This window comes from Sapajus apella, unplaced genomic scaffold, assembly GCF_009761245.1.
Source record: "Sapajus apella isolate SASKATOON/1434 unplaced genomic scaffold, GSC_monkey_1.0 scaffold123, whole genome shotgun sequence".
Taxonomy (NCBI): domain Eukaryota; kingdom Metazoa; phylum Chordata; class Mammalia; order Primates; family Cebidae; genus Sapajus; species Sapajus apella.
In genome coordinates, this window is record NW_022437063.1 from 3,538,752 (window position 1) to 3,563,627 (window position 24,876).

At 53.0% G+C, this 24,876-nt stretch overlaps 1 protein-coding gene across 5 annotated transcripts in view; it reads right to left on the bottom strand.

Annotated features, from left to right (window-relative positions):
• Window positions 1-24,876, bottom strand: part of CELSR1 (cadherin EGF LAG seven-pass G-type receptor 1) — a 174,235-nt gene that overhangs the window by 41,884 nt on the left and 107,475 nt on the right. For all 5 annotated transcript variants that reach the window (XM_032261488.1, XM_032261487.1, XM_032261489.1 and 2 more), the window contains exons 6-10: window positions 13,016-13,173; window positions 11,580-11,743; window positions 10,897-11,022; window positions 10,147-10,313; window positions 967-1,152 (exon numbers count right to left, since the gene is read on the bottom strand). In XM_032261488.1, the coding sequence (XP_032117379.1) occupies window positions 967-1,152; window positions 10,147-10,313; window positions 10,897-11,022; window positions 11,580-11,743; window positions 13,016-13,173 (801 nt within the window). The remainder of the gene's footprint in view (window positions 1-966; window positions 1,153-10,146; window positions 10,314-10,896; window positions 11,023-11,579; window positions 11,744-13,015; window positions 13,174-24,876) is intronic.

A 24,876-nucleotide genomic window follows, 5' to 3' on the forward strand; every position in this document is an offset into this window, starting at 1 on the left:
TTTTTTTTTTTTTTGAGATGGAATCTCGCTCGGTCACCCAGGCTGGAGTGCAGTGGTGCAATCTCGGCTCACTGCAACCTCTACCTTCCAGTTCAAGTGACTTTCCTGCCTCAGCCTCCAGAGTAGCTGGGACTGCAGGTATGTGCCAACGCACCCGGCTAATTTTTGAATTTTTAATAGAAATGGGGTTTCACCGGCTGGGCACGGTGGCTCAAGCCTGTAATCCCAGCACTTTGGGAGGCCGAGGTGGGTGGATCACGAGGTCAAGAGATCAAGACCATCCTGGTCAACATGGTGAAACCGTCTCTACTAAAAAATACAAAAAAAAATTAGCTGGGCATGGTGGTGCATGCCTGTAATCCCAGCTACTCAGGAGGCTGAGGCAGGAGAATTGCCTGAACCCAGGAGGCGAAGGTTGCGGTGAGCCGAGATCGCGCCATTGCACTCCAGCCTGGGTAACATGAGTGAAACTCCGTCTCAAAAAAAAAAAAAAATGAGAGCCAAACAAAAAAAAAAAAAAAAGAGGGAAAAAAAAAAAAAAAAAAGAAATGGGGTTTCACCACATTGGCCAAGCTGATCTTGAACTCCTGACCTCATGATCCGCCCGCCTTGGCCTCCCGGGCCACGGCATGTCCACCTCAGTACCCTGAAGACACAGTGCTGAGGCTGCAGCGTTGCTCAAGACGGCGTTGCTGAAAGAAACCACTGTCGAGGGCGCCGACAGCACTGTGGCGAGGAAGGTGGCTGGTGGACGCTGCCCGCAGGAGGGCGGCATCTGGGTGAAGGAGGTGGTGAAGATGCCAGTGGCTTTAGCACAGGCAGAACAGAAGCCCACTGAGGATCCCAGAAAGTGCCTCCCCAAATCCACAAGTTCTCTGGAGGGTCCTGGCACATTAAGGGGTCATCCTGTTTTTCCCTGGACCAGAGGAAGGGTCTGTCCCCAAAGGAGGGCAGGTGGCAGCTCACCTGGTCCATCCCATAGTCCAAGGTCATGGTCACCAGGTGCTTCATTTCACTGTCCTCCTTCACGTTCTTCAGCTCGATCAGCAGGTGGTGCCACTCCCCGTCGGTCACACGCAACCCGGACAGCACCATGGACTCCACGCCGGAGGGCCCGTGGGACACCTCGAACTGGAGGTGGCTGTTGAGGATCTGGGGCAGGGAGAGCCGCACCAACCGATTGGTACGACAGCAAGGAAGAGGTGACGCTGTGCAGTCGCTCAAACGAGGACGCTGTCAAAGTCGACTTGTGATGTGGCGCCGCATCAAAGAGGGGCTTAAGAATTAGGCAAAGCTTGGCCGGGCGCGGTGGCTCAAGCCTGTAATCCCAGCACTTTGGGAGGCCGAGGTGGGCAGATCACGAGGTCAAGAGATCGAGGCCATCCTGGTCAACACGGTGAAACCCCGTCTCTACTAAAGCTACAAAAAGAAATTAGCTGGGCATGGTGGTGCGTGCCTGTAATCCCAGCTACTCAGGAGGCTGAGGCAGGAGAATTGCCTGAACCCAGGAGACGGAGGTTGCGGTGAGCCGAGATCGCGCCATTGCATTCCAGCCGGGGTAACAAGAGCGAAACTCCGTCTCAAAAAAAAAAAAAAAAAGAATTTGGCAAAGCTGGCCGGGGGCGCAACTCAGGCCTGTAATCCCAGCACTTGGGAGGCCCAGGCGGGTGGATCACCTGAGGTCAGGAGTCTGTGACCAGCTTGGCCAGCACGGTGAAACCCCGTCTTTACTGAAAATACAAATATCATCCAGGCACGATGGTGGGTACCTCAGAGGCTGAGGCAGACGAACCGCTTGAACCCAGGAGGTGGTGGAGGTTGCAGTGTGGTGAAATCACACCACTGCACTCCAGCCCGGGTGACAGAACAAGATTCAGTCTCCCAAAATAAATAAATAAATAAATTAGGCAAAGTTGGCTGGGTGTGGTGGCTCAGGCGTGTCACCCCAGCACATTAGGAGGCCAAGGCAGGCAGAGTTCGAGACCAGCCTGGCCGACATGGTGAAACCCCGTCTCTACTAAAAATATAAAAATTAGCTGACATGGTGGCGGGTGCCTGTAATCCCAGCTACTTGGAAGGCTAAGGCAGGAGGATCGCTTGAATCCGGGAGGCAGAGGTTGTAGTGAGCCGAGATTCCGCCACTACACTCCAGCCTGGGCAACAAGAGCAAGACTCTGTCTCAAAAAACAAAAACAATAATGATTAGGCAAGTTGGCTACACGTAGTGGCTCACACTTGTAATCTCCGCACTTTGGGAAGCCAAGGCAGGCAATACGTACTGCTTGAGGCCAGGAGTTCGAGACCAGCCTGGCAAACATGGCAAAACCTCGTGTCTACTAAAAATACAAAAATTAGCTGGGTACGGTGGTACGTGCTTGCAATCCCAGCTACCTGGGAGGCTGAGGCGGGAGGACCGCTCAAGCCCAGGAGGCGGAGGTTGCAGTGAGCTGAGATCATGCCACCGCATTCCAGCTTAGGTGACAGAGCGAGGCCTTGTCTCAAAAAAAAAAAAAAAAAAAAAAAAAAAAAGAGTAGGAAAAGTTGTTCTTTGTTGCTGTTGCCGTTAACACTCATCAGAACTGCACGTCTCATTCCCTGGGGAAAAGCATCTATTGCTGCATGGAGGTCAAGTAAGGGAAGGGCCAAAAACAAGACCCGTTAGGCTTTTAAGTACTGGGAACCAGCTCGATTCAGGTGACTATTTGGCTGTTATTTTAAGATGTAAATGTTATACTTTGTAAGACAAGATTTATCCTTGTTTAATTACCTGCATGAAAAAACAAAACCCAGCACTGCAACTGGCCTAAGACGCTGGTATTTTAAAATAAGGCAGCCAAGGACAGCGTCAACATCTTAGCTCCCCTAAGGAAGGACTTGGAACTTTTGGCAATTTTGGCTAACTCTCCCTTGAAAACACCTACAAAAATGAGACAGAATATTAAGGAACATCTGTTTGAAGGCACTGGAGTAGCACAAGGCAAAACAGAGTTTCAGCGTCATGACCAAGGATAAGACAGAATCTTCGAAACAGAAGGTGGTGGTTGTTTCCTTACACGGCTGTCAGCTGGTTCCAGAAGACAGCGGAGGCTGAGCGTGCAGTTAGGTCATGGCTGCCAGGTACCTGAAGCCCTTGCCCTCCTTGGCAGTCTTCAGCCCTGTCGGCAGGTGCCATGCCCCACTCATCACCTCTGACCTGGAGAGTCTCAGGGTGCCTCAAAGCTTTCTTGATTCATGGGGCTGGACCGGGCACGGTGGCTCATGCCTATAATCCGAACACTTTGGAAGACCGAAGTGGGCAGATCACGAGGTCAAGAGATCGAGATCAGCCTGACCAACATGGTGAAACCCCATCTCTAGTAAAAATACAAAAATTAGCTGGACGTGGTGGCAGGCACTTGTAGTCCCAAGCTACTTGGGAAGCTCCTGGGAGGTAAAGGTTGCAGTGAGCTGAGATCACACCACCGCAGTCTAGCCTGGTGACAGAGCGAGACTCAATCTTAAAAAAAAAAACCTGGGGTTCATGGACTGCCAAGGGGTTGTTCCTCGGCTTTTGGTTGGGACCCTGAGGGGTTTACACTAACAGTAAAAATGAAAAAGATCCACCCTGTAGGACTGGAAGCCCAGCTTTGAAACACCACAGCCTGTGGCTGCACTGAAGCCCGTGACCGCACTGAAGCCTGTGGCTGCACTGAGACTGCACTGAAGTCTGTGGCTGCATTAAAGTGCTCCGGTATGGCAACTGCTCCTACGTAGTGGCGGCCAGCAGCAAACACAGAAGATAATGACGTCCCCATTCCAGTTTCTTTTTCTTTTTTCTTTTTATTTGAGACGGAGTTTTGCTCTTGTTGCCCAGGCTAGAGTGCAGCGGTACAATCTCAGCTCACTGTAAACTCCGCCTCCAGGGTTCAAGTGATTCTCCTGCCTCAGCCTCCCAAGTAGCTGGGATTACAGGCACCCACCACGCCTGCCTGGCTAATTTTTTGTATTTTTAGTAGAGATAGGGTTTCTCCACGTTGGCCAGGCTGGTCTCGAACTCCCGACCTTGGGTGATCTACCCGCCCTCAGCCTTCCAAAGTGCTGGGATTACAGGCATGAGTCACCACACCTGGCCCTCATTCTAGTTTCAAATGTTCTCTAGTTTTTCAGTACAATGTCTAGCACTCAATAAAAAATAGCCAAGGATATAAGGACACAAGGTACTATGCTTGAAAACCAACAGAAGCAAGGAAGAGTGGCAACAGAACATAGAATCATCAGACACAGACTCAAAAGTAACACTGGGAACCACAAAACTTCCAAGGAAACAGACTCCATGTGACCATTAAACTTACTTCTGGGTGTAGGTGTTACAGAGGTAAGGGTCAAACTGTCATGTTTAAATATATATAAGAATAATCAGAAAACAAGACTGTAACTAACCCAAGATGCTCATATCTAAAGATAGCTTCAATTAAAAAGTAGCCTAGATTTTAGAAAAACAACTATTAGCACACTGCTTATATCACACCTGAAATATAAGGATACAGAAAATGCTGAAAGCAAAAGGATAGAAAAAAAAATACATCATATAAATATCAAACAAAAGAAAACTGGGATAGCTATGTTAACATGAGACACAGCAGACTTAAGGCAAAAAATCCTTATTAGAGATAAAGAGGAATTTCATAATGATAAGGCAATTTGCTGGGAAGATGAATCAACTCTAAATTTGTATGTACCTAATAACCTGGCCTCAAAATCTATAAAGCAAAAATCAAGATTACCAAGAGAAGTAACTGATAAATCTGCAGTCAACGTAGGAGATTTTTACTTCTCTCAGTGAGAAGACAAAAAAAAAATCCCTTAAAACCAATAATGACACAGAATATTTGAATACCACAGTTAACAAACTTTACCTACTTGCCGTATAGAGGACACTATGCACAACAACTGCAGAGCACATAGTGACACGTGTGCATGTGTCCAAAACTGACTAGAGGCCGGGCGCAGCGGCTCACGACTCTAATCCCAGCACTTGGAGAGGTGGAGGAGGACGGATCACCTGAGGTCAGGAGTTCAAGATCAGCCTGGCCTACACAGTGAAACTCCGTGTCTACTAAAAATACAGACATTAGCTGGACGGGGTGGTGCGCACCTGTAATCCCAGCTACTCAGGAGGCTGAGGCAAAAGAATCACTAGAACCCAGGAGGTGGAGGCTACAATGAGCTGAGATCACATCACTGCACTCCAGCCTGAGTGATAGAGTGGGATTCCATATGGAAAGAAGGAAAGAAAAGAAAGAAAGAAGGAAAGAAGGAAGGAAGGAAGGAAGGAGGGAGGGAGGGAAGGGAGAAGGAGGGAAGAAAAGGGAGGGAGGGAGGGAGGTAGGGAAAGGAGGAAAGGAAGGAACCCTGACTAGATCCGGGCTAAAAAGCAAGTCTCAACACATTTCAAAGCTCTGAAACCACATGGTATATGATCTTTGACCTGCAATCATGCTACAAACACTACCAAAATGATTTACTAGAAAATGCTACATGAGGCTGGGCGCGGAGGCTCACGCCTGAATCCCAGAACTTTCGGAGACCGAGACGGGCCAATCACCTGAGGTCAGGAGTTGGAGACCAGCCTGGCCAACATGGCAAAACCTCATCTCTATCAAAATTATAAAAATTAGCCGGGTGTGGCGGCACACACCTGCAATCCCAGCTACTTTGGAGGCTTAGGTAGGAGAATCGCTCGAGCCTGTGAGTCAGAGGTCGCAGTGAGCCAAGATCACACCACTGCACTTCAGCCTGGGAGACAAAGCAAGGTTCCCTTCTCAGAAAAAAAAAAAAAGAAAAAAAAAAAAGGAAAGAACATGCTGCATGCTTAATTTAGAAATCCACTTCTAAATGCCACGTCAGTCTAAGATAAATTCATAATAGAAAACAGGATACAGGTTTTAACTGGTTATAAAGGTTATGTAACTAAAACTGTTTTTTGTTTTTTGATCTCTATTGATAGTTTGAGGGTTTTTTGAGCTGAAAAAAAAAACAAAAACAAAAACAATAATTAGCCAGACACCCTGCTAATTTTTGTATTTTTAGTAGAAATGAGGTTTCTCCATGATGGCCAGGCTGGTCTTAAACTCCCGACCTCAGGTGAGTCACCTGCCTTTGCCTCCCAAAGTGGTAGGATTATATGCATGAGCCACTTTACTCAGCCTGATAGTTATTTTAATTTTTCTCCTTTTTCCACTTTGTTTTCTTTCTTCTTTTCTGAGACAGAGTTTCGCTCTTGTCGCCCAGGCTGCAGTGCAGTGGTATGACCTCAGCTCACTGCAACCTCTGCCTCCGGGTTCAAGCGATTCTTCTGCCTCAGCCTCCTGAGTAGCTGGGATTACAGGTGTACGCCACCACACCCGGCTAATTTTTGTATTTTTAGTAGAGACGGGGTTTCCCCATCGCAGCCAGGCTGGTCTCAAACTCCTGACCTCGGGTGATCCGCCCACCTTGGCCTCCCAAAGTGCTGGGGTTACAGGCATGAGCCACTGTGCCCAGCCTCCATTTTGCTTTCTTTTGTTCTACAGAAGTTAGCTTATTAATTTCCTCTGTCATTGTCTTTCATTGTTCTTGCTTTAAAAACTCCAAAGTGAGCAGATCAGCAATAAAAGTGACATTATGTCTATAAACAAAGGTGGTATCCACAGAATGATGCTGTTTTATGGGTGGTAACTGCCTCCAACTTAGGAGTGTCCCTGGATCTCAGTCAGAGAGGCATTCAGCAATCGCACGGCTATCCCACCTGACAAGGTGGGTGGATTTTGGGTGCCTGAGGGCAATTACCCAAAGTACTTGGGCTGTAGGGTGACAATGGAGCCTCATTTGTCCCCCCCGCAGTGGCAGGGGCTCGGGAGACATCCTTTCAGGAACACCCAGACTGCTGCCTGACAGAGCTCACAGGCCCGTGGGAGGCTGCAAGCTGGTGATGCAAAGGAGGAATTCCCAGAACCTCGTGTAACTCATGGCTGACCTGCCTCTGGGAGTGCCCTGGGGGCCTTCTGGGTGTCCACTGGGGTCTGCAGCATCCCCTCAAGGCCACCACTCCTGCCACCCAGACTTCCACCAGGAGGGCTGGGTGTAGTCTCTGGCAAAATTCCTAATTTTTAGATGAGCTCTCCATGATGTAATTACACAAACAGCACAGGGGTGGGTGGCTTCCAGCGCCGTTCCTACTCAAAGCGCACTTTTTTCCTACAGAGACCCCACTGACAACTGACAATGTGCAAGCTCCAATTCGTCACCTGCATCCAAACAGCCAATTTAATCTGTTCTGACAGTGAAACCACCACACAGAAAATACCATCCCCGGGCAGCAACGCCCTTGCCAAGTTTGGGGCCAGAGCGAGTTTCTGGGGCTGCCTGGGAGACGCATGAAATTACAAGTTTAACAAGGGCCTACAGGCCAGCTGTCATCATCCCTGAGACACACCACACCTTCCAGGCAATCCGAGCGGTTTGTGCCGGTTAATGTTCCTAAGCTGTGACTGGGGAGTAGCAGGAGGCTGCTCCTGTGGAGCAGCCTGAGCCCTGCCCCAGCCCCAAACTGTCTCCTGAGCCCTCACTGACTGCTGAGGGACTGACCTCTACCAGCCGCTGGGAGCGCTCTCGGTCCTGTCCCCGCCACGCTCCAACCAGGCACCCACAGCAGGGAGGGCGTGTGCTGGCAGCCCCTCTGTCCTCCCGCCAACCTGCGTGTCAATTCCGGCTACACAGAACTGTTTCTAGATGGGCTGTCCACAGGAGTGACAGAGAGGGGCCGGTGGCCGCCCCAGGAATCTGGCAGTGAATGAACCATGGGGCCCACAGTGAAGAGCCTCTATGCCTCAGTTTCCCCTCTGTGGAACGAGAACATGGAGCAGGCACTCCGTAACATCCATCTTGCCTCTGACCATCTCTGACTCCGGCCCAGCCTCCCCTGATGGGGGATGGCGTTCAGGACACGCTGGGCAGCATAAGAAGGCCCAGAGCCCAAGGGAGCAAATGCATCAGGGTTTAGTTCTGCACGGCACGCAGCTGACAGCAGAGGACACGCAGCTGGCCCAGACCCCGCTCTGGGACTTCCCAACCATGAGAGCTTGCCGGGGGGTCATTCCGGGAGGACAAGGTGAGTGTTCCCGTGTGGCCCACCCAAGGCAGGAGAGGAGGCTGACCTAAGGGCAGCATCTCTGTGTGCTGAAGGGAGGGCGGGACAGAGTCCCAGGCGCACTCTGGTTGGAGATAATGAACAGCCAAAAGGAAGTCAGTGCTGCTCTGAGACCGTGTGCACCCATATATACACGTGCATGCACGTGCATACATACACAGCCACGTGTATACGTATACAGCTGCATACACATGCAGACATACGCAGCCACCTGGAACACAACCACCTGAATACATACACAGCCAGGTGCATACATGTACAGCTGCATACATGTGCAAACACAGCCATATGCATAGACACAGCCACATGCAGACACATACAGCCTCATGCACAGACATGTACAAATGTGCACACATGTAGAGACACACATGTACACACACTGACAGGTACACACACTTGCATAAAGATGTGTGGGTGCATGCACACACGTATACAGACTTGGAAAGAAGCCTAGGAGTTACGCCTATAATCCCAGCACTTTGGGAGTCTGAGGCAGGTGGATCACCTGAGGTCAGGGGTTCGAGACCAGCCTGGCCAACATGGCAAAACCCTGTCTCTACTAAACACACAAATAATTAGCTGGGTGTGGTGGCAAGCACCTGTAATCCCAGCTACTCTGGAGGCTGAGACAGGAGAATCTCTTGAACCCGGGAGGTGGTGGTTGCAGTGAGCTGAGGTTGTGCCACTGCACTCCAGCCTGGGCAACAAGAGCAAAACTCCATTTCCAAAAAAAAAAAAAAAAAGCCTAGGAGGAAGGAAGGAATCACCCCATTATGGAATCTGGGAATCTGTCAAACCAAGACGGGGCACGTGCTCCGGCATGACTCCACAGGCCACTCTGTGCCAAGGGAGGTGAGTTTGGTCTAAGGAGAAACATAAAGGATAAAGGGAGCTTTTCAGGAGGGAGAACTGCCCAGTGCATTTTCAGAGCTAGACTCTGGTCAGAAAGGGTCACAGCACCAGGTTTTACAGGAGAACGTCTGTGCCCCACCACCACTACAGACGGGAATGACCTGGAGATTCACAGGCAGCGGGCCAAGAGGGCAAGCCAAGGGCCGGGCGGCCTCCCGGGAAGGTCCCTGTGGCTGCCTTGTACGGCAGAGTCTCCAGGGTGTGACAGAAGGGCAGCCTGATGAGAGGAGACAGGGCTCATGACTGTTTCTCAAACCAAGTGTCTATGGAGCCTGGAAGGCGTGCGCAGAAACTGTGCGTACCACAAGAAACCAGAGGAGAGAGCGCATTCAGATCGCCTTCCACAAGTTGTTCACAACGTTTACCCAACAAATAAACTTTCGTTTCAAATAAATGAGAGTAAAGACCAACAAGACAGAGAAAACGTGCAGGTGGCCGCACAGCGCGGCTTCAGGCGCCTCTGGGCAGAGCCAAGCTCCCGGAGATAGCTGACGGCACATGGCTGCAACCAGCACCTGACCCCAGCTTTTTTCTTTTTTGAGACCGTCTTGGTCTTGCTGCCCAGGCTGGACTGCAATGGCACGTTCTCAGCTCACTGCAACCTCCACTTCCCTAGTTCAATCGATTCTCCTGCCTCAGCCTCCTGGGTAACTGGGATGACAGGTGTGAACCACCACGTCCAGCCTGCACCTGGCCACAGCGTTCACTGGTGAGGCCCGCTGTTTCTGCCCGAAGGCTCGGCACTCCCCTCAGCTCTGCAATGCCCACGCTCCAGCCAAACCCTCAGGCTAGAGGGAGACCGGAGCTGCCGTCTACGACGCACCTCGGCTGAGCTGTGCTGGGCCCTGGGGTCGGCCCGGCCCCACGCTGTCCCACTGTCTCCACCTCCCAGAGGAAAGAAAAGGCTCATGCTTCCCCACATCCTATTCCAAGAACCCAAAGAGGGGTGGGCGCAGGAGGAAGGGCAAGTAGCAGGGGCCTGAGTGTGCACCAGGAAGTCCAGCACCTGGGTCCCTCCCTTGGGCTCCCATCTAGCAGGTGCCCCGGTGGCACGGGGCCCCAGTCACCTGGAGACGAAAGCTAGTGGACCCGCCGCTGGTGGCTTCCATCAGAACGCTGTCCTCCTTCCGGGTCCGGAACATGAGCCCCAGGTACCAGGGCACAGAGATGATGACATTCAGGTCGCTCCAGGACACGATGCTCTCACCACTGAAGAGCTGCAGGTGGGGCATGGCTGCGGACACAGGCCCAGGACCTCAGGTGTGGCCGGAAATCACTTGGGCCACACACTCTTGGCTGCAGGGGCGGGGGCTGGGCCTGGGCCTTTTTCAGTTAACACCAGGGCCGGTCTGAGCCTCCCCTCTCTATGCATCCTGCCCTCACAGTCAGCCACGGGGGCTCCACAGAAGCCCCCTCTGGGACGTGAGCCTCCTTCCCAGGAAGTGTGAAGACCATCAGGCTCCCAGCTGCCGATGGGCGTGGCAAGGGGCTCTCAGGCTGGATGGGAGGCAGAGGTGGGGCGGGTTCAGGATCCCTGGGCTCAGTGGCTGGGGGTGCTGGGGCTGGGCCCTGCCAGCCCACCTTACCTGTCCTACCTCACACCTGTGGGACTGGGGACCACAGGGGCAGGAGCGGGGGTTCTGCGGAAGACAGTCTCTTGGTGAGGATAGTATGAGTCTGCAGTAAATGCAGCAGTGCTGCCAAAGGCTGCTGGCCCCTGATGTGAAGCCCCCTTACGGTGGTCCCGGGCACAACAAGGAGTGATGCCTCCCAGGCCACAGGGCCGGAGACAGGGATGGATGATGCCAGGCGCTCACCTTGCTCGCAGTTCTTCCCGCCGAATTGGAGCGGACACTCACACAGGTACATGTTCCACCTATTGACACAGGTGCCCCCGTTCTGACAGCGTCTCCCGTCACAGAAGTTCCTCCGGGCAGCACAGCCTGGCAACACAGAGCGTGCGGTGGAGCCTGACTTGGAGGAACCGCCAGGGTCCCCTGTGCCAGGCGTGGTGTGGGAAACCGGGACGGAACGGAAACGGGGCTGGACAGCAGGCAGGCCAGGTCTGAACGCCTCTGGCAGCGGCAGAAATGTGAGAACTGAGAAGGTGCTGAACACACCTTCTTGCGTGGCCCAAGTGCTTTCCCAAGTGCTGCCCACATTTGGAGATGCTAGGGCTCCAGGCCATCACAGCGCCTGGCCCAGTCACCTGGTGACACATGCAAGATCCCAGGACCATGTGTGCCTTTGGTTGGCTGGCTGGGCCAGCAGCGTCGCGGCAACTCCCAACTACAGAAACCTCAAACTGCAGAGACTGCGGGGCTGCACATCCGGTGAGCCTGGACTCTGGGGTCCACTCCCAGGAGCTGCCCGCAGCTGGGCACACACACTCCTAAGAACAAGACGCCTCCCCGGGGAGCTGCAAGCAGTGCCTTCTGTGTGGCTTCGACGTCCAGCCAGATGCCACTGCGGCAGTCCCGACCCTGGTGGCCGCCCGTACCTTCCCTGGTGCCATTGTTGGCGATGAATCCAGCCATGTCCACGTTTTTGCCGTCGACCGACAGGTTCCGCATGCAGCCCACGAACTGCCGGTTGTGCACCGGGAAGTCTTCCGGCAGGTTGGGGACGCCCCCCAGGAGCAGAGGGCCAGTCAGATCCAGGGACCTGGGGAGGTAAGGCCGTGCTCTGTGATGTCCGGGCGCAGGGGTGGCGAGGGGCGGCCATGGCGGGCTGGGCTCTGCAGTTGCCTCTGTGTAGCCTCTGCCACCAGGACTACTTCAAAAACCAAGCAGGCAGGCAAGCAGAGGCTGGAGCGAGGGGGGCTCCTGCATCTGGCGCTGCCGCTGGCTCCGCACGCCTCTGTGCCTCTGTTTCCTTGCACTTGCATTCAGCCCTGATGATCTGGGTGTTTCATGCTCACTGGTGACCACCAAGTCCTGCCCACCCAGGCTGGTCCACACCCAGATAGGATGTGAGCATGGGGACCACAGGTCAAGGTCAAGGACTCTACTTTGGCCTCTGAGATCTTCCAAGAAAAGGAATGGACTTGAAGGGAGGCCAGAAGAATATGAGAGCCCTGGTGAAATCCCAGGCAGCGGTGCGACCACGGCAAGGGCTGCGGCTTCTCCGGGGCACGCTTTACTCCTCAGCGAAAGGGCACCATCCCAGGTGGGTGGGATCAGACGAAACAGCAAGGGACTGCCCCCAGGGCCCTGGCAGGTGCTCAGGATGTGCCAAGGCTATCTATGTGATCTTCAAAAAGGCTATTCTGTGGTTATGTAGTGGCTTGTGCTTATAATCTCAGCACTTCAGGAGGCTGAGGCCAGAGAATTCCTTGAGCCCAGGAACTGGAGACCAGCCTCGGCAACAGAGGGAGACTTTGTCTCTACAAAAAATTTAAAAATTTTGCTGGGTGTAGTGGTGTGTGCCTGTGGTCCCAGCTACTCAGGAGGCTGTGGGGAGGAGGACAGCTTGAGCCCAGGAGGTCAAGGCTTCAGTGAGCTGGGATGGTGCCACCGCAGTCCAGCCTGGGCAACAGAGTGAGACCCCCATCTCAGGATAAAAACAAAAAATCAGCCTCTGGGACGAGCACTTAACAGAGTCCCGGAGTGCCAGGTACCAGAATTTGCAGGGACAAAGCCAGTGATCTGTGGAGACAGGGCCGGAGACCATCTCTGGGTCTACAAGCTGGCCACCACAACCCTGGGGTCGGCATGGCCACTCTTGACAGATACTCAGGGGACTTAGTCTAGAAGGTTCTAATATTTCAGAGGGAAGGTACCCCAACTGTGGAGAGGAAGTCTGACTCCAGCCTGGACTGAGGTCACCAGGGGACTGCACCCAGAGTGCCTGCACGGGGCCCTGCCCGGGGAAGGGCACAAAGGGGGCACGTTTGGGGGTGCAGACCCCCAGGGCCTCCCCTCCCGGGATGCTCACTTCTTGGAGCCAGTCTGAGTGCCCTGGGCGGCACAGCTGTAGTTTCCAATGTCATTTCCAAAGCGTACAGCCATGGTTGTGTCACAGTCATCCACCGTCACCACGGCCATCTTCTCCCCGGACGGCCCGTGGGGCAGGCCCAAGTGGCCGATGTTGGGCTGTCAGAAGAGAAAGCACAGAAGGCGTCAGCGTTTTCTCCGCCAGTGCCCTAGGCAGGTGCACCCGTCACTCATGGAGCAGGGAGGACACGGCACGGGGCGGGCAGCACGTGGACAAGGGACGAAGAGCCCGGCCTCGTTAATTCCCCAGACTGGCCGTGCTGGGCCACCCGGTGCCTCCTCAGGTTCAGCCTCCCAGAAACCTCAGAATGTGCCTCGTTTGGATAAAGAGCTGGTGCCGATGGAATTAATTAAGATGCGGATGCCCTGGAGTAGAAGGGCCCTGATCCCAGGTGACCAGCCTTCTCCTAAGAGGACAGATGCTGAGACACAAAGGCACGCAGGGAGAAGGCACGTGACCACGGAGGCGGCTGCTGGAGTGGCTGTCTACAAGCCAAGGGCCACCTGGGCCACCAACAGCTAGGAAAAGGCAGGAAGGGTCCTTTCCTTGAGCCTTCGGAGGTGGCACAGCCCTGTCCTTAGACTTCAGACTTCTGAGCGCCCGACTGGGAAAGGATAGTGTCTGTTGTCTGAGCCACCCTGTCCTTGGTACTTTGTGACGGTGGCCCCGGGAAATGAAGACAGCGGCTAACACCCAAGCCCTAGGGCCCCTCCTGTGAACACCTGCTTCCGCCCTTCTGGGGGTGTTCCTCCTGACCACAGCCCCTGCTCAGGCTCCTGCTCCCCGACCCTGTGCTCCTACAGTACAGATACCAGGAGGCTGCTGCCCGGCCTGCAGATGACCTCACATCTCCCCTCTGAGGTGTGGAGCTCTCTGTCTGGGCCAGGAGCCCATTCCAGGACTGGGTACAAGAGTTCTTCTGGAATCGGTGACCTCGGGTGAAACCTCTCCCTTCTTGAAGAGACTGTGGTTTGCCATCCAAGGATGAGCCCGCTTTCCCAGGCAGCCCTCACGGGTCTCGCCTCCTGGCCAGTCCCTCCCAGGACCTGGAGATTATCCACCCAGCCAGCCTCAGATGCCCTTCCAGCAGGAAAAGCAGTGCCAACCCCGCACGACTCATGCTGGCTACGGAACTTAAGCACATGGGTCTCAAAGTTCCAGAAACACAGTTGGAGCCAGCTCCCACTGGGACAGGTGACACAACGCCCTTCGTCTGCACAACCTGGATAACAAGACCTGCCTCCCGTGGGTGGCCATGACGATGAACCAGAGATCGCCAGGGAAGTGCCACCATGCCCACCATAGGCACACAATGTGCACCAGGGCCTCCCTTCCACCCCAGAGAGAGCCTTTTCTTCCGTCCCAGCAGGGCCCCCCCACCACCCGTATAAAGGATGGGTCCCATGACTCCTCTTGATAGTTCTGGGGTCAGTTTGAGTTTATAGCATGATGCAATCTCATGCTCCTTTCTCATACCTTGGAAATAAGTTGTTGTAAAAACATAGCATTTAGTTAAATCATCCTCAATGCCTTTTAATAGGAAAATAGCAACCACATAGGTTAATCAAAAATAAATCTTCAGTTTTTAATAGGAACAAACTATTTGATCAGGAAAACTAGGCTGAAAGGCAGGACCCAGAAACAGGAGCTCAGCCAGAGGGCCAAGCTGCACGACTTCAGGGGACCCTGGCCACCCAGGCAGCACCCCCTGCCTGGAGTTGTGCAGTGCGCAGCCTGCACAGCTGTATGTGGCCACCCCAGCTGAAGCTTCTACTCCCCCTTATCCAATCATCTAATGTGGATGAGACTCATCACCGTACCTCGATTTCTTTCTGTGCAAGATAATGACTTACTATAAGAACACACGTCCTCTCTGTGGTACAGGGACTTTGAGGGTGGTATCAACAGAGACACGTGAGTTTCCCACACACCCTTCTCAGTAAATCCAAGGGAGGCTCCTATCATGTCTGGATCACCTTTTTCATTTTTCTTATACACCAGCTGATGAAATCACAAGGTCTGATAAGCTGTCTCCTTAAAGATTTCACTTCTGGTTACGCAGCAGGTAGGCGGGCGCACTAAAACTCGTCTCTTTCCTTGCTGCGTAACACCGCCCAGTTTGGAAAATGCTGGAGGTGCCCATTATGGGTGCTTCAGTGTTAGGTGCGATCCCAGGGAAAGAAGAGCCTCCCCTCACTGTGTGAGCTCCACATGTTCTTTACAACTTATAATTTACATTTTTGGGGCTGGGCGTGAGACTTCTGGAGGAAGGGCCTACGTAGCATTTACACTGGGAAGGCTTTCATGAGACTAAGCCACTGTTTACAAAACCGTAGTTGTAAACGGCTGCTGGTAATCAGGGCTCAGAGCTACGGATTCCAGCAAAAACAGCAGGAGACACCCGAGTTCAGCCTGGCCTTCGTGAAGCAGCGCCGCAGGCACTCACAGGTCTCTGACAGATAGCGCCCAACATGTGCTGCTGGGTTCTGACCCCAGAGAGACCCACCGCGGCCAGCGGGTCAAAATCACAGCACTTTTGGCCAAAGAGCCGAATGTTCTCAGGCGGAGAGCTGCAAGAACCAGCGGAAGGGCACAGAGGAGCAGGGGACCTGTGGCGTCTGAGGTCCCTGCGGCCCAGAGGAGCAATCCAGCACCCGGATGGCCCATCCCTGTCATGTCGCCCTAGAATAGGTGCTGAGTGGGGCCTTAGTGTAAAATGCCCCCCTCTCGGTGAGTCTGGGCTTCACACGCATGCTGACGTCTACTCTGCGGTCGAGGCAAGTGTTGGGGAGGCAGGGGTGCATGAACACGGTCTGTGGGTGATGAGATGCACAAACGGGGTTCCCCAAAGCATTAAATGCAGAACTACCACGTGACCCAGCACCACCCCCCCCAGGCATATACTCAAAAGAACTGAAAAGAGGAACTCAAAAGCCGGTTCACAAGTGTTGACAGCATTACTATTTACAACTCACAATAGGTGGAAACCACCGAAGTGTCCAACAGTGGACTGGGCAAACTGTGGCCCATCCCTGCACCGGAATCCCAGCCACCGAAAGGAACGAAGCACAGACACGTGACAATGTGGGGGCCCGGAACACACCATGCTCAGTGAAGGAAGCCAAACACAAAAGGCCACACTCTGTGTGACTCCATTCCTACGAAATGTCCAGGACACGCAAATCTAAACACAGGTGCTGGCAGGGGCTGGGGAGGAGGATGGGGAGTGACTGCTAACGGCATGGGGTTTCCTTCTGGGGTGATGAAAATGCTTTTTGATTTGAGACACAGTCTTGCTGTCACCCAGGCTGGAGTGTAGCAGCTGGCTCACCGCAACCTCCACCTCCTGGGTTCAAGCAAATCTCCTGTGTCAGCCTCTCAAGTAGCTGGGACCACAGATGCTCACTACCACGCCTGGCTAATTTTTATATTTTTAGTAGAGACGGGGTTTCACCATGTTGGCCAGGCTGGTCTTGAACTCCTGGCCTCAGGTGATCTGCCCACTTCAGTCTCCAAAGTGCTGGGATGACAGGGCAACAGAGAGAGACTCCATCTCAACAAGAACAACAACAAAAAGTTACTGTTGGTCCACCGATGGCACAAAAATATTTCAGATTTCAGTAGGGGTGGCATGGCACAATACTGTGAGCACACTAAATGCCACTTTAAAACTTAATTTTATGTTATGTGACCTTCACCTCCATAATGAAAAAAAAAAAGATTCCTGGGTGGGCATCCTCCCCTCCCCAGCCACCTGCCACGCTCCACCTGGATAACTTTTGGGAAGATCCTTCTAATCTTTCCCTCTAACATGGAGAGAAAATGCCTTATTTGGCCTCCCTGCCGCGTGGCTACAAGTGATAAAACACAGTCAGAGGGGGACTCATTCTCCGTGAGGGGTCGGGAGACACGTATACAGTGGCACAGACGGCTTGAACGGGGATGAGTGAAGCCAACAGCGGGTGTGTGTGCTCGGGCTCAGTCGTCCATTTCTGTCAAAGGAAGATGAAGCCCATCTCTGCTGAAAGGCCGGCGCAGAGCACGAGGAGGCAGAGGAGAGACTGCCGGCAGCAACAGCTCCAGACTTTGGAGCGGTGCGCCCACCTCCCTTGCACAGAGAGAAAGCAACTCGGGCGGCTTCTGCAGAACACTAGCGTGGAGGTTTCCGGCCAGGAAAAGCACGTGGTGGCCTGGCTGGGTCACAGCCAACGATGAACGGTACAGGTTGGGGTGGGATAAGGAATGAGACAGATGAACCGCCCCTCGCATTTCTAAAAGGAATTTTTACACTTTGCCACTTATTTATACAAAAGAAAAAGCATGGGAATGATGGGAGCCAAATGGTTGTATCTGAGTTTTCCTCAATCCCTGTGTTGGAAGGCTCTGGGCACAGGCTGGGCAAAGGCCAGCATGGTGGAGGCGTCAGCGCCCTGGCACCTGCCCTCCCAGGGGCAGGCGGAAAGAGCTAGAGAGGAAAGGCCACAAGCTCACTCCCACTGCCACCTGAGAAAAAGCCTACGGTGCCGCTGAGCATGACAAGGAGCAGCCCAGAGGCGCCAGGCTGTGCCGATCCGGATTCCTTCTCCGGGAGTCATCCCTGGGGTCCAGCCCCTTTTCATTTTCCCTCAAGGTATTTTCTTCCCTCATTCAGGCCTCCCTCTTGGCTGCCACTCCGCCGCTCTAAGCGGTGCAGGGAGTTTTTGTGCGTGTGCACAAAAACGTTCGGTCCTTACGAAGTGCTCACATTTCTCCAGCCTTTTAACCTGCTGCAGACGGTCCCGCACCGGGAGGCTGTGGGGGGATGATTTCAATGCCAGGGGTAGTGGCGGGGGAAGGCAGTGCGGGGGTGGGAGGGGCACGTCTAGGAAATGAATGAACTCATGATCTGTGTCAGAAATGATTAACCAACGTTCACATCAAAGAATTCACAGACGGCTGGACCTCAGGAATGTCTGTGCAGAGCCGAAGGGCAGCAGCAAATGTTCTATGCTGTCATTTCTCAAGATGACGAGGTTCAGACCTGACCGGCCAACAACTGCCCCAGGAAATGTGGGCAAGACCCTGCGCCAGTTCTGGCAGGAAGACGACCAGCCCACCCTTGGAGGGAGCTGTCGCAGTTCTCTGAAGCTGCCTGGGAAGGTGGTGGGCAGGGCCATGAGGAGCAGATTCACGCAGATGCACGCATCCTTCCAGAATCCAAACTGGACTCCCAGGAGCCTCTGACAGGACTTTGCCAGAAGGCAAACCTCAGACCGAGCTGCTACTTCCTGGGGAACCCCACACCCCTAAGGCAGGTAACAGGACGGTGCTCTAGCCCGGTAGCCACCCTCTACACAGGTGCTGCCAGTTGCCTCTGATGACCTGGCTTGAGGGTGCAGCCACATCCCCCCCAGGGCTGTGAGCAGCAAGCTGCTGCCTGGGAGCTAGACTGAGCCACGGGGCCACAAGGTAGGACGGGCGGCTCTATGCTATCCCAGGTTGTAGGGGGACTTCAAGTTCCTCTGCCCAGCTCTGGCTGAGGCGGGGGGGCAGGTGCCCCTGAATCCCCCAGCTGCCAGGGACCTGAGGCAGACAACATACTCCATGAATAGCCTAGGCAGACTCTTCTAGAAAGTGGGTAAGTGCATAGCTGCGATCTCTAGGGCAGTTTGGGAACAAAAGAAAAGAACGGATCTGAACTCTGTGCAGCATCTGAGCTGGCACGGCTGATGCCACCATTGTTCTCATTACCAACTCGGGGTCCCGCTGGGCGGGCCCGAGGCCAGCAGAGGCTCCCGGGACAGCAGTGTCCACCGCCTCTGATGAGCTTCCTTAAAGGCAAGGGTTCACATCCCACCCCGACTGGGGAAAGTCACGTGACTTCCCTGCATGCCAGGACTTGCTGTACAATGGGGGGTAAAACAGCACCTTCCTCATGGGGCAAAATGAATGGCATGTGTGAACTGCTTGCAGCCATGCCTGCTATTTTTGTTTCTCGAAAAGATGAGAAAAAAAGCAAAATAACGTGCAAGTGGTTTGTTCTCTCAGGTTTTGCCATCATAGTACTTCCCTATATTAAAAAACAACATAACCTAGAGGCTGAACACGGCGGCTCACGCCTGTAGTCCTAGCACTCTGGGAGGCCAAGGTGGGCGGATCACTCGCGGTCGGGAGTTTGAAACCAGCCCGGCCAACATGGTGAAACCCCCATCTCTACTAAAAGAAATGCAGAAAGAATTAGCCAGGCATGGTGGTAGGAGTAATCCCAGCAACTTGGGTGGTCGAAGTGGAGAACCGCTTGAACCCAGGAGGGAGGCTGCAGTGAGCCGAGACCGTGCAACTGCACTTGAGCCTGGGCGACAGAGCAAGACTCCACCTCAATAGATAAACGAATACATAATATAATAAAATAATAAAGTTGACTCTGACATCTAAGATCAATTAAGCAGCTCATGTACTCAGCATCCCTGCTGAACCCGCAGGCTCTCCTCCAGGAGCTCAGACACAAAGACACCGGCAGCTCGGAGTTCTGTGTCCGGCACGCCATTTCCTCCATGTGTTCAACTATCCAAGAAAGTAATGGGCAGAGCTACTAGGCTTATGGTGGGAGCATTACAAAAGTTTTCAACAAAGGTCAGAACCGACTGGTCACCTAGAGATTCTAAAAAAAAAAATCACACCAAAGCCTTCTATTTCTCAGGCAAGGGGGTCTAGCCCCAGATTCCCGGACAATTCTGGCCAAAGACAAAAGTGAGGCGCTCTGTGCTTTCCTGCTGGACGTAGAGTACTTTTGGAAATGCAAGAACCGTGGGTCCAGAGGCAGGCGTCCCCTGTGAGCAGCACTGGACAGAGGTAAGCTCCTCCTACACGGTTCCATGATCCCTGCGGTAGTTAATTTTGTTCTGGAAATGATCCAACAGAGCACTGTGCCAGCCCCCACTGAGCCAGACCCTTGACCAAAGCCCCCAGTTCTGTAGGAAGAAGCCAGGAGCATCTCAGCCCCGCCCCTCTGGGGCCCAGCCATCAGGACCGGGTCCCCTCCGCAGCCTGGCTGCTCCCTGAGGTGTTCTGGGAGTCTGGGAATTATACGGATTTGCTCAGAGGGGGGGTCTTCTTGCCAAAGACAAATGAAGGGCCAAAATGCAGTGAGATACAGCGCCTTTCTGGAAAGCAGCTTGTTCCTTCTCTTGGGGGTTTTACAGACCAAAACCTGCTTGTACGAAAACTGCTGAGGGACCCTCAAGCACCCAACAAGAAGCCCATTCATGTTCCTCTGTGGGCGGGAGACATCCAAATCCTGCTGCTGCTCCCAACTGCAGAAACCCCGACAGGAAAGACAGGGAGGGGTGCGCGCTGCTCAGCTGCAGCCTCCTGGGGCCTCCTCCCTATGGGCACGGAGACGGGGTGCCTGGGGTGGGGCCACCGAGCTCAACCCCCACAACATGGTAACCTGAGTGTCCCGGGAATAACAACACAAAGCTTCAGGAAGGACGGCAAGCAGGCTCCAGTTCATCCCTCAAAAATGAGTCTTCTGAGCAAAGAGAAAACGCTTACCAGAAATGTGCACATTCACCCACTCACACTCACGTGTGTGCACTCACCCACACTCATGTGCGTGCTCAGACCCACATGTGCACACTCACCACTCACTCAGATGTGCCCTCACTGACGTGCACACTTACACTCACAGGGGCATACGCACCCACATTCACACCCACACACGCACTCCCACTCAAATGGGCATCCACTCACATTCACATGTGCACTTATTCACATGCTCACCCGTGCACTTACCCACACATGCACGTGCACACTCCCTCATGTAGACTCACCCACAATCGTGCACACTCAAACCCACATGCGTGCTTATCCCCACTCAAATGTGCCCTCACCCAACACGTGCGCTCACACTCACCTGTGGACTTACCCCACTCATGTGCGTACTCATCCACATTCACTCACACATGCAGTCACCCACACACAAATGTGCACCCACCCATTCACATGTGCACTTATTCACTCACATGTGCATCTACCCACACACACGCACACTCACCCACTCGCACACGCCCACTCACACACGTGCATGTATATGCACTCACCCACTTGTGCACTCACTTGCATGACTCATGCACTCACCCACTTATGCACTCACATGTGCATTTACTCACATGTGCATTTACCCACATGTGCATGCTGACCCGCACTCAAACGTGCACTCACGCACACACATTTCCATGTGTACTTATTCATACGCACGTGCACACTCACCTACACGTGTGTGTACCTTGCCCACTCACCCTGGTGCACACTCGCCCAGGTACAGACCCACTCACATGTGCACTCACTCACTTGTGCACACATGCATGTGGGCACACACACTCACCCACACTCACGTGCTCATGAGCACTTCCACAATATACTCAACGGTGCACACTATGATCATACAGTCCTAACAGTCCCCTCTCTGTCCTCGACCAGGGCCCCTAGGACCTCCTGCCTCCTGTGGTCAGTCCCCCGCCTGCTCTCCCGCTGACGACCTTTCTGACCAGCCTCCCGTGGTCTGCAGGCCGCTGAGGGATGACATGGTCAGAATCCATGTGATAAGGTGAAGATGGGGAGAACGCGAATTAGGGGAGAGAGCACGGAAGTGCCTGGAAAAGATGGAGAAGGTGGGGGACAGTAATAGCCACAGCAGGAAAACAGGCGATGGCCGTGAGATGGCACGTCTGAAAGCAGCAGATACACGAGTGGGTGAGACATGCTGCATCCGTGGCGCCGCTGAACCCAAGCCTGCCCGTCGGCTACTCTGTGACTCAGTTTCCCCATCTGTGAAACAGCAACAGTATCTCCTCCTCCGGGAGCTGACATGAGGATCCCGTGGGGGATACATGCAAGCCTGGCACAAGACAGGACATCAGCCAGTGCCCGTCGGCCACCACCGCCCTCCCTACCGAGGTGCTGGGGGGCACAGGCAGGAAAGGCTGCGAGCCCAGAGAGGGGAGGAAGGCAGCCGTGGCGTAGCGCATCTCAGAGCCCCAGTAGTAAGGGGGCGGGTGGGCTGGGAAGGATGGGGGTGAGACAGAGGCTGCTGGAGGAGAGTGGCAACGATGCCAGACAGGAAGCAAGCGCGACCAGGCGTGAGGCTGAGGGCTGCCCCGGCCCCGGAGCAACTTTCCATAACAGGGCTCGAACACAAAGGCCCGGGGCGGGGCCGTGCCTGCCCCCGGGAATCGCCATGTTTCCATAGCAGGTGACTTTCTGCCATCTGACCCAGTCGGTGTTTGGGAACGGAAACTAAGCCACTTATCTCTTTCTGCCACATCACACTCCAGCAGCTGGGCATCCTCTGCCTGCCTCTCCCTATGTTGCCACGCTGACCTTGAACTCCTGGGCTCAAGCAGTCCTCCCACCTCGGCCTCCCAAAGTGCTGGGATCACAGGGGTGAGCCACCCCACCCAGCTTAAAAGTTACTTTGATGAAACTTTCTATTTTGAGACAATTTTAGATGCACATGCAATTGTAAAAAACAATACAGAGGGATCCCATGTACGCCTTACAGTTTCCATCCCAGGGAAACATCCTGCAAAAAGATAGTGTACTATCAAACCCAGGTACCAACACTGACACAGCCGAGTTGGAGACAGAACATTCCATCACCACAAGGACCCTGCCTGTGGTCCTGTCATAACCACGCCTACTTCCCTCCTGCTCCCAGCCCAACCCCAGGCAACCATCACTCTGTTTTCTGTTGTGATCATTTTGTCGTATTTAGAATGTCATACAGGCCAGACGCAGTAGCTCACGCCTGTCGTCCCAGCACTTTGGGAGGCCAAGGTGGGTGGATCACCTGAGGTCAGGAGTTTCAGACCAGCCTGACCAACGTGGCAAAAGTCCATCTGTACTAAAAATACAAAACTAGCTGGCCATCGTGGTGCATGCCTCTAATCCCAGCTACTTGGGAGGCTGAGGCAAGAGAATCGCTTGAATCCTGGAGGTGGAGGTTGTAGTGAGCCGAGATTGTGCCATTGCGCTCCAGCCTGGGATATAAAACTAAATTTGGTTTAAAAAACAAAAAAAACCAGAATGTCATACAAATGGAATCACATAGTATGGTCCCTTTGGGGCTTGCCTTTTCCCACTCAGCAGAGTGAGAGGTTGTTTGGTGCATCAACAGTTCATTCCTCTTTACTGCAAAGTAGTATTCCCTGTTCCATGGTATGGACATGCCAGTTTGTTTAACCATCCACCCAGTGATGGCCATCTGGGCTGTTTCCCACTTGGGGATATCAGGAAAAGCTGCTGTGCCACTTGTGTGCAGGTTTCTGCATGAACATGAGGTGCATCTATATTCGTGTGGTCTGTGATTCTCTTTAGACTGTCTTCATCTGGTATTGGAATGAGGGTAATACTTCAAAACTGAACTGGGAAGTGCTGTCTCTTTTCTGGAAGAGACGGTGCCAGAATTGGTGTAATTCTTTGAATATTTGTTAGAATTCTCTTGTGAAACCATCTGGGCCTGGAGATTTCATTTTTAGGAATGCTAAATTACAAATTCCATTTCCTCAACAGATATACAGCCATTCAAATGATTGATTTCATCTTGGGTGAGCTGTGGTAGTTTGTGTTTTTAGAGGAGTTGGTCGGTGCATCTGGGTTTTAAATGTACACAGGTAGAGTTGTTTTTATCGTTCCCTTATTACCCCTTCTAATGTCTACAGAGCCTATTTTATTCCTGATATTGGTAATTCGTCTTTTTTCCTCATCATTCATGCTAGAAGTTTTTGCCCCTCTTTGAGATAGATGATTTTGTTCATCTTAAAGAATCAGCTCTTTGTTGCACTGATTTTCTCTATTGTTTTGCTATTTTCAATTTCACTGACTGCTGCTCTAATCTTTATTATTTCCTTCTTTCTGCTGGCTTTGGGTTTTGTTCTTCTTACTCTAGGTTCTTGAGGTAGAAGCTTAGATTATTGATTTGAGACTTCCCCCTTTTCTAATGTAAGTATTCAGTGCTATGAATTTCCCTGTCAGCACTGGTTTAGCTGCATCCCACAGCTTTTGATATTTCTGATTTTTGTTCCCTTTGTTTTAAAAACCTTCCTTCTTCCCTTCCTCCCTTCGTTTATGAATAATGAAATATTTCAGTCAAGTCTCTATGCAGACCTGTCTCCAGCTGCTGGAGTCAGCTGGTACAGTCAGGGCTGAGTGAGACACAGCAGCAAGGCTCAGGAAGGGGCAGCTAGGAAGGGGGCGGCCACCAAGGGGAAGCCAGGAAGGGGGCTGAATGAAGCGGCGGCCTGGTGGGGTTGACAGGTTCTTTAAATAATGGAAGGTTGAGAAAACTCAGGAGCTATACAGAGGAGAATGAGAACAAGGTTTCTAACTGACAAGGAGTTACAAATACAGAAGAGGAAAAAAACCAAAAATGAACTCTAACTCCACTAGGGCTGCTGTAACAAAATACCAGAGGCTGCGTGGCTTGTAAACAACACACATCTGTTTCTCACAGTTGATGTCAGTCCAAAATAAAAGTGCTGGCAGATTCAACATCTGGTGAGGGTCCACCACTTGGTTCCCAGACCAGCCCCTTCCTGCCACACCCTCACATGACAGAGGGGTGGGGGCAGTCTTGGGCCTCTTTTTTTCTGAGATGGAGTTTCACTCTTTTTGCCTAGGCTGGAGTGCAATGGTGTGATCTCGGCTCACTGCAACCTCTGCCTCTGCCTCCTGGGTCCAGGTGATTCTCCTGCCTCAGCCTCCCCAGTCGCTGAGATTACAGGTGTGTGCCAGTAAGTCCGGCTGATTTTTTTATGTTTTTA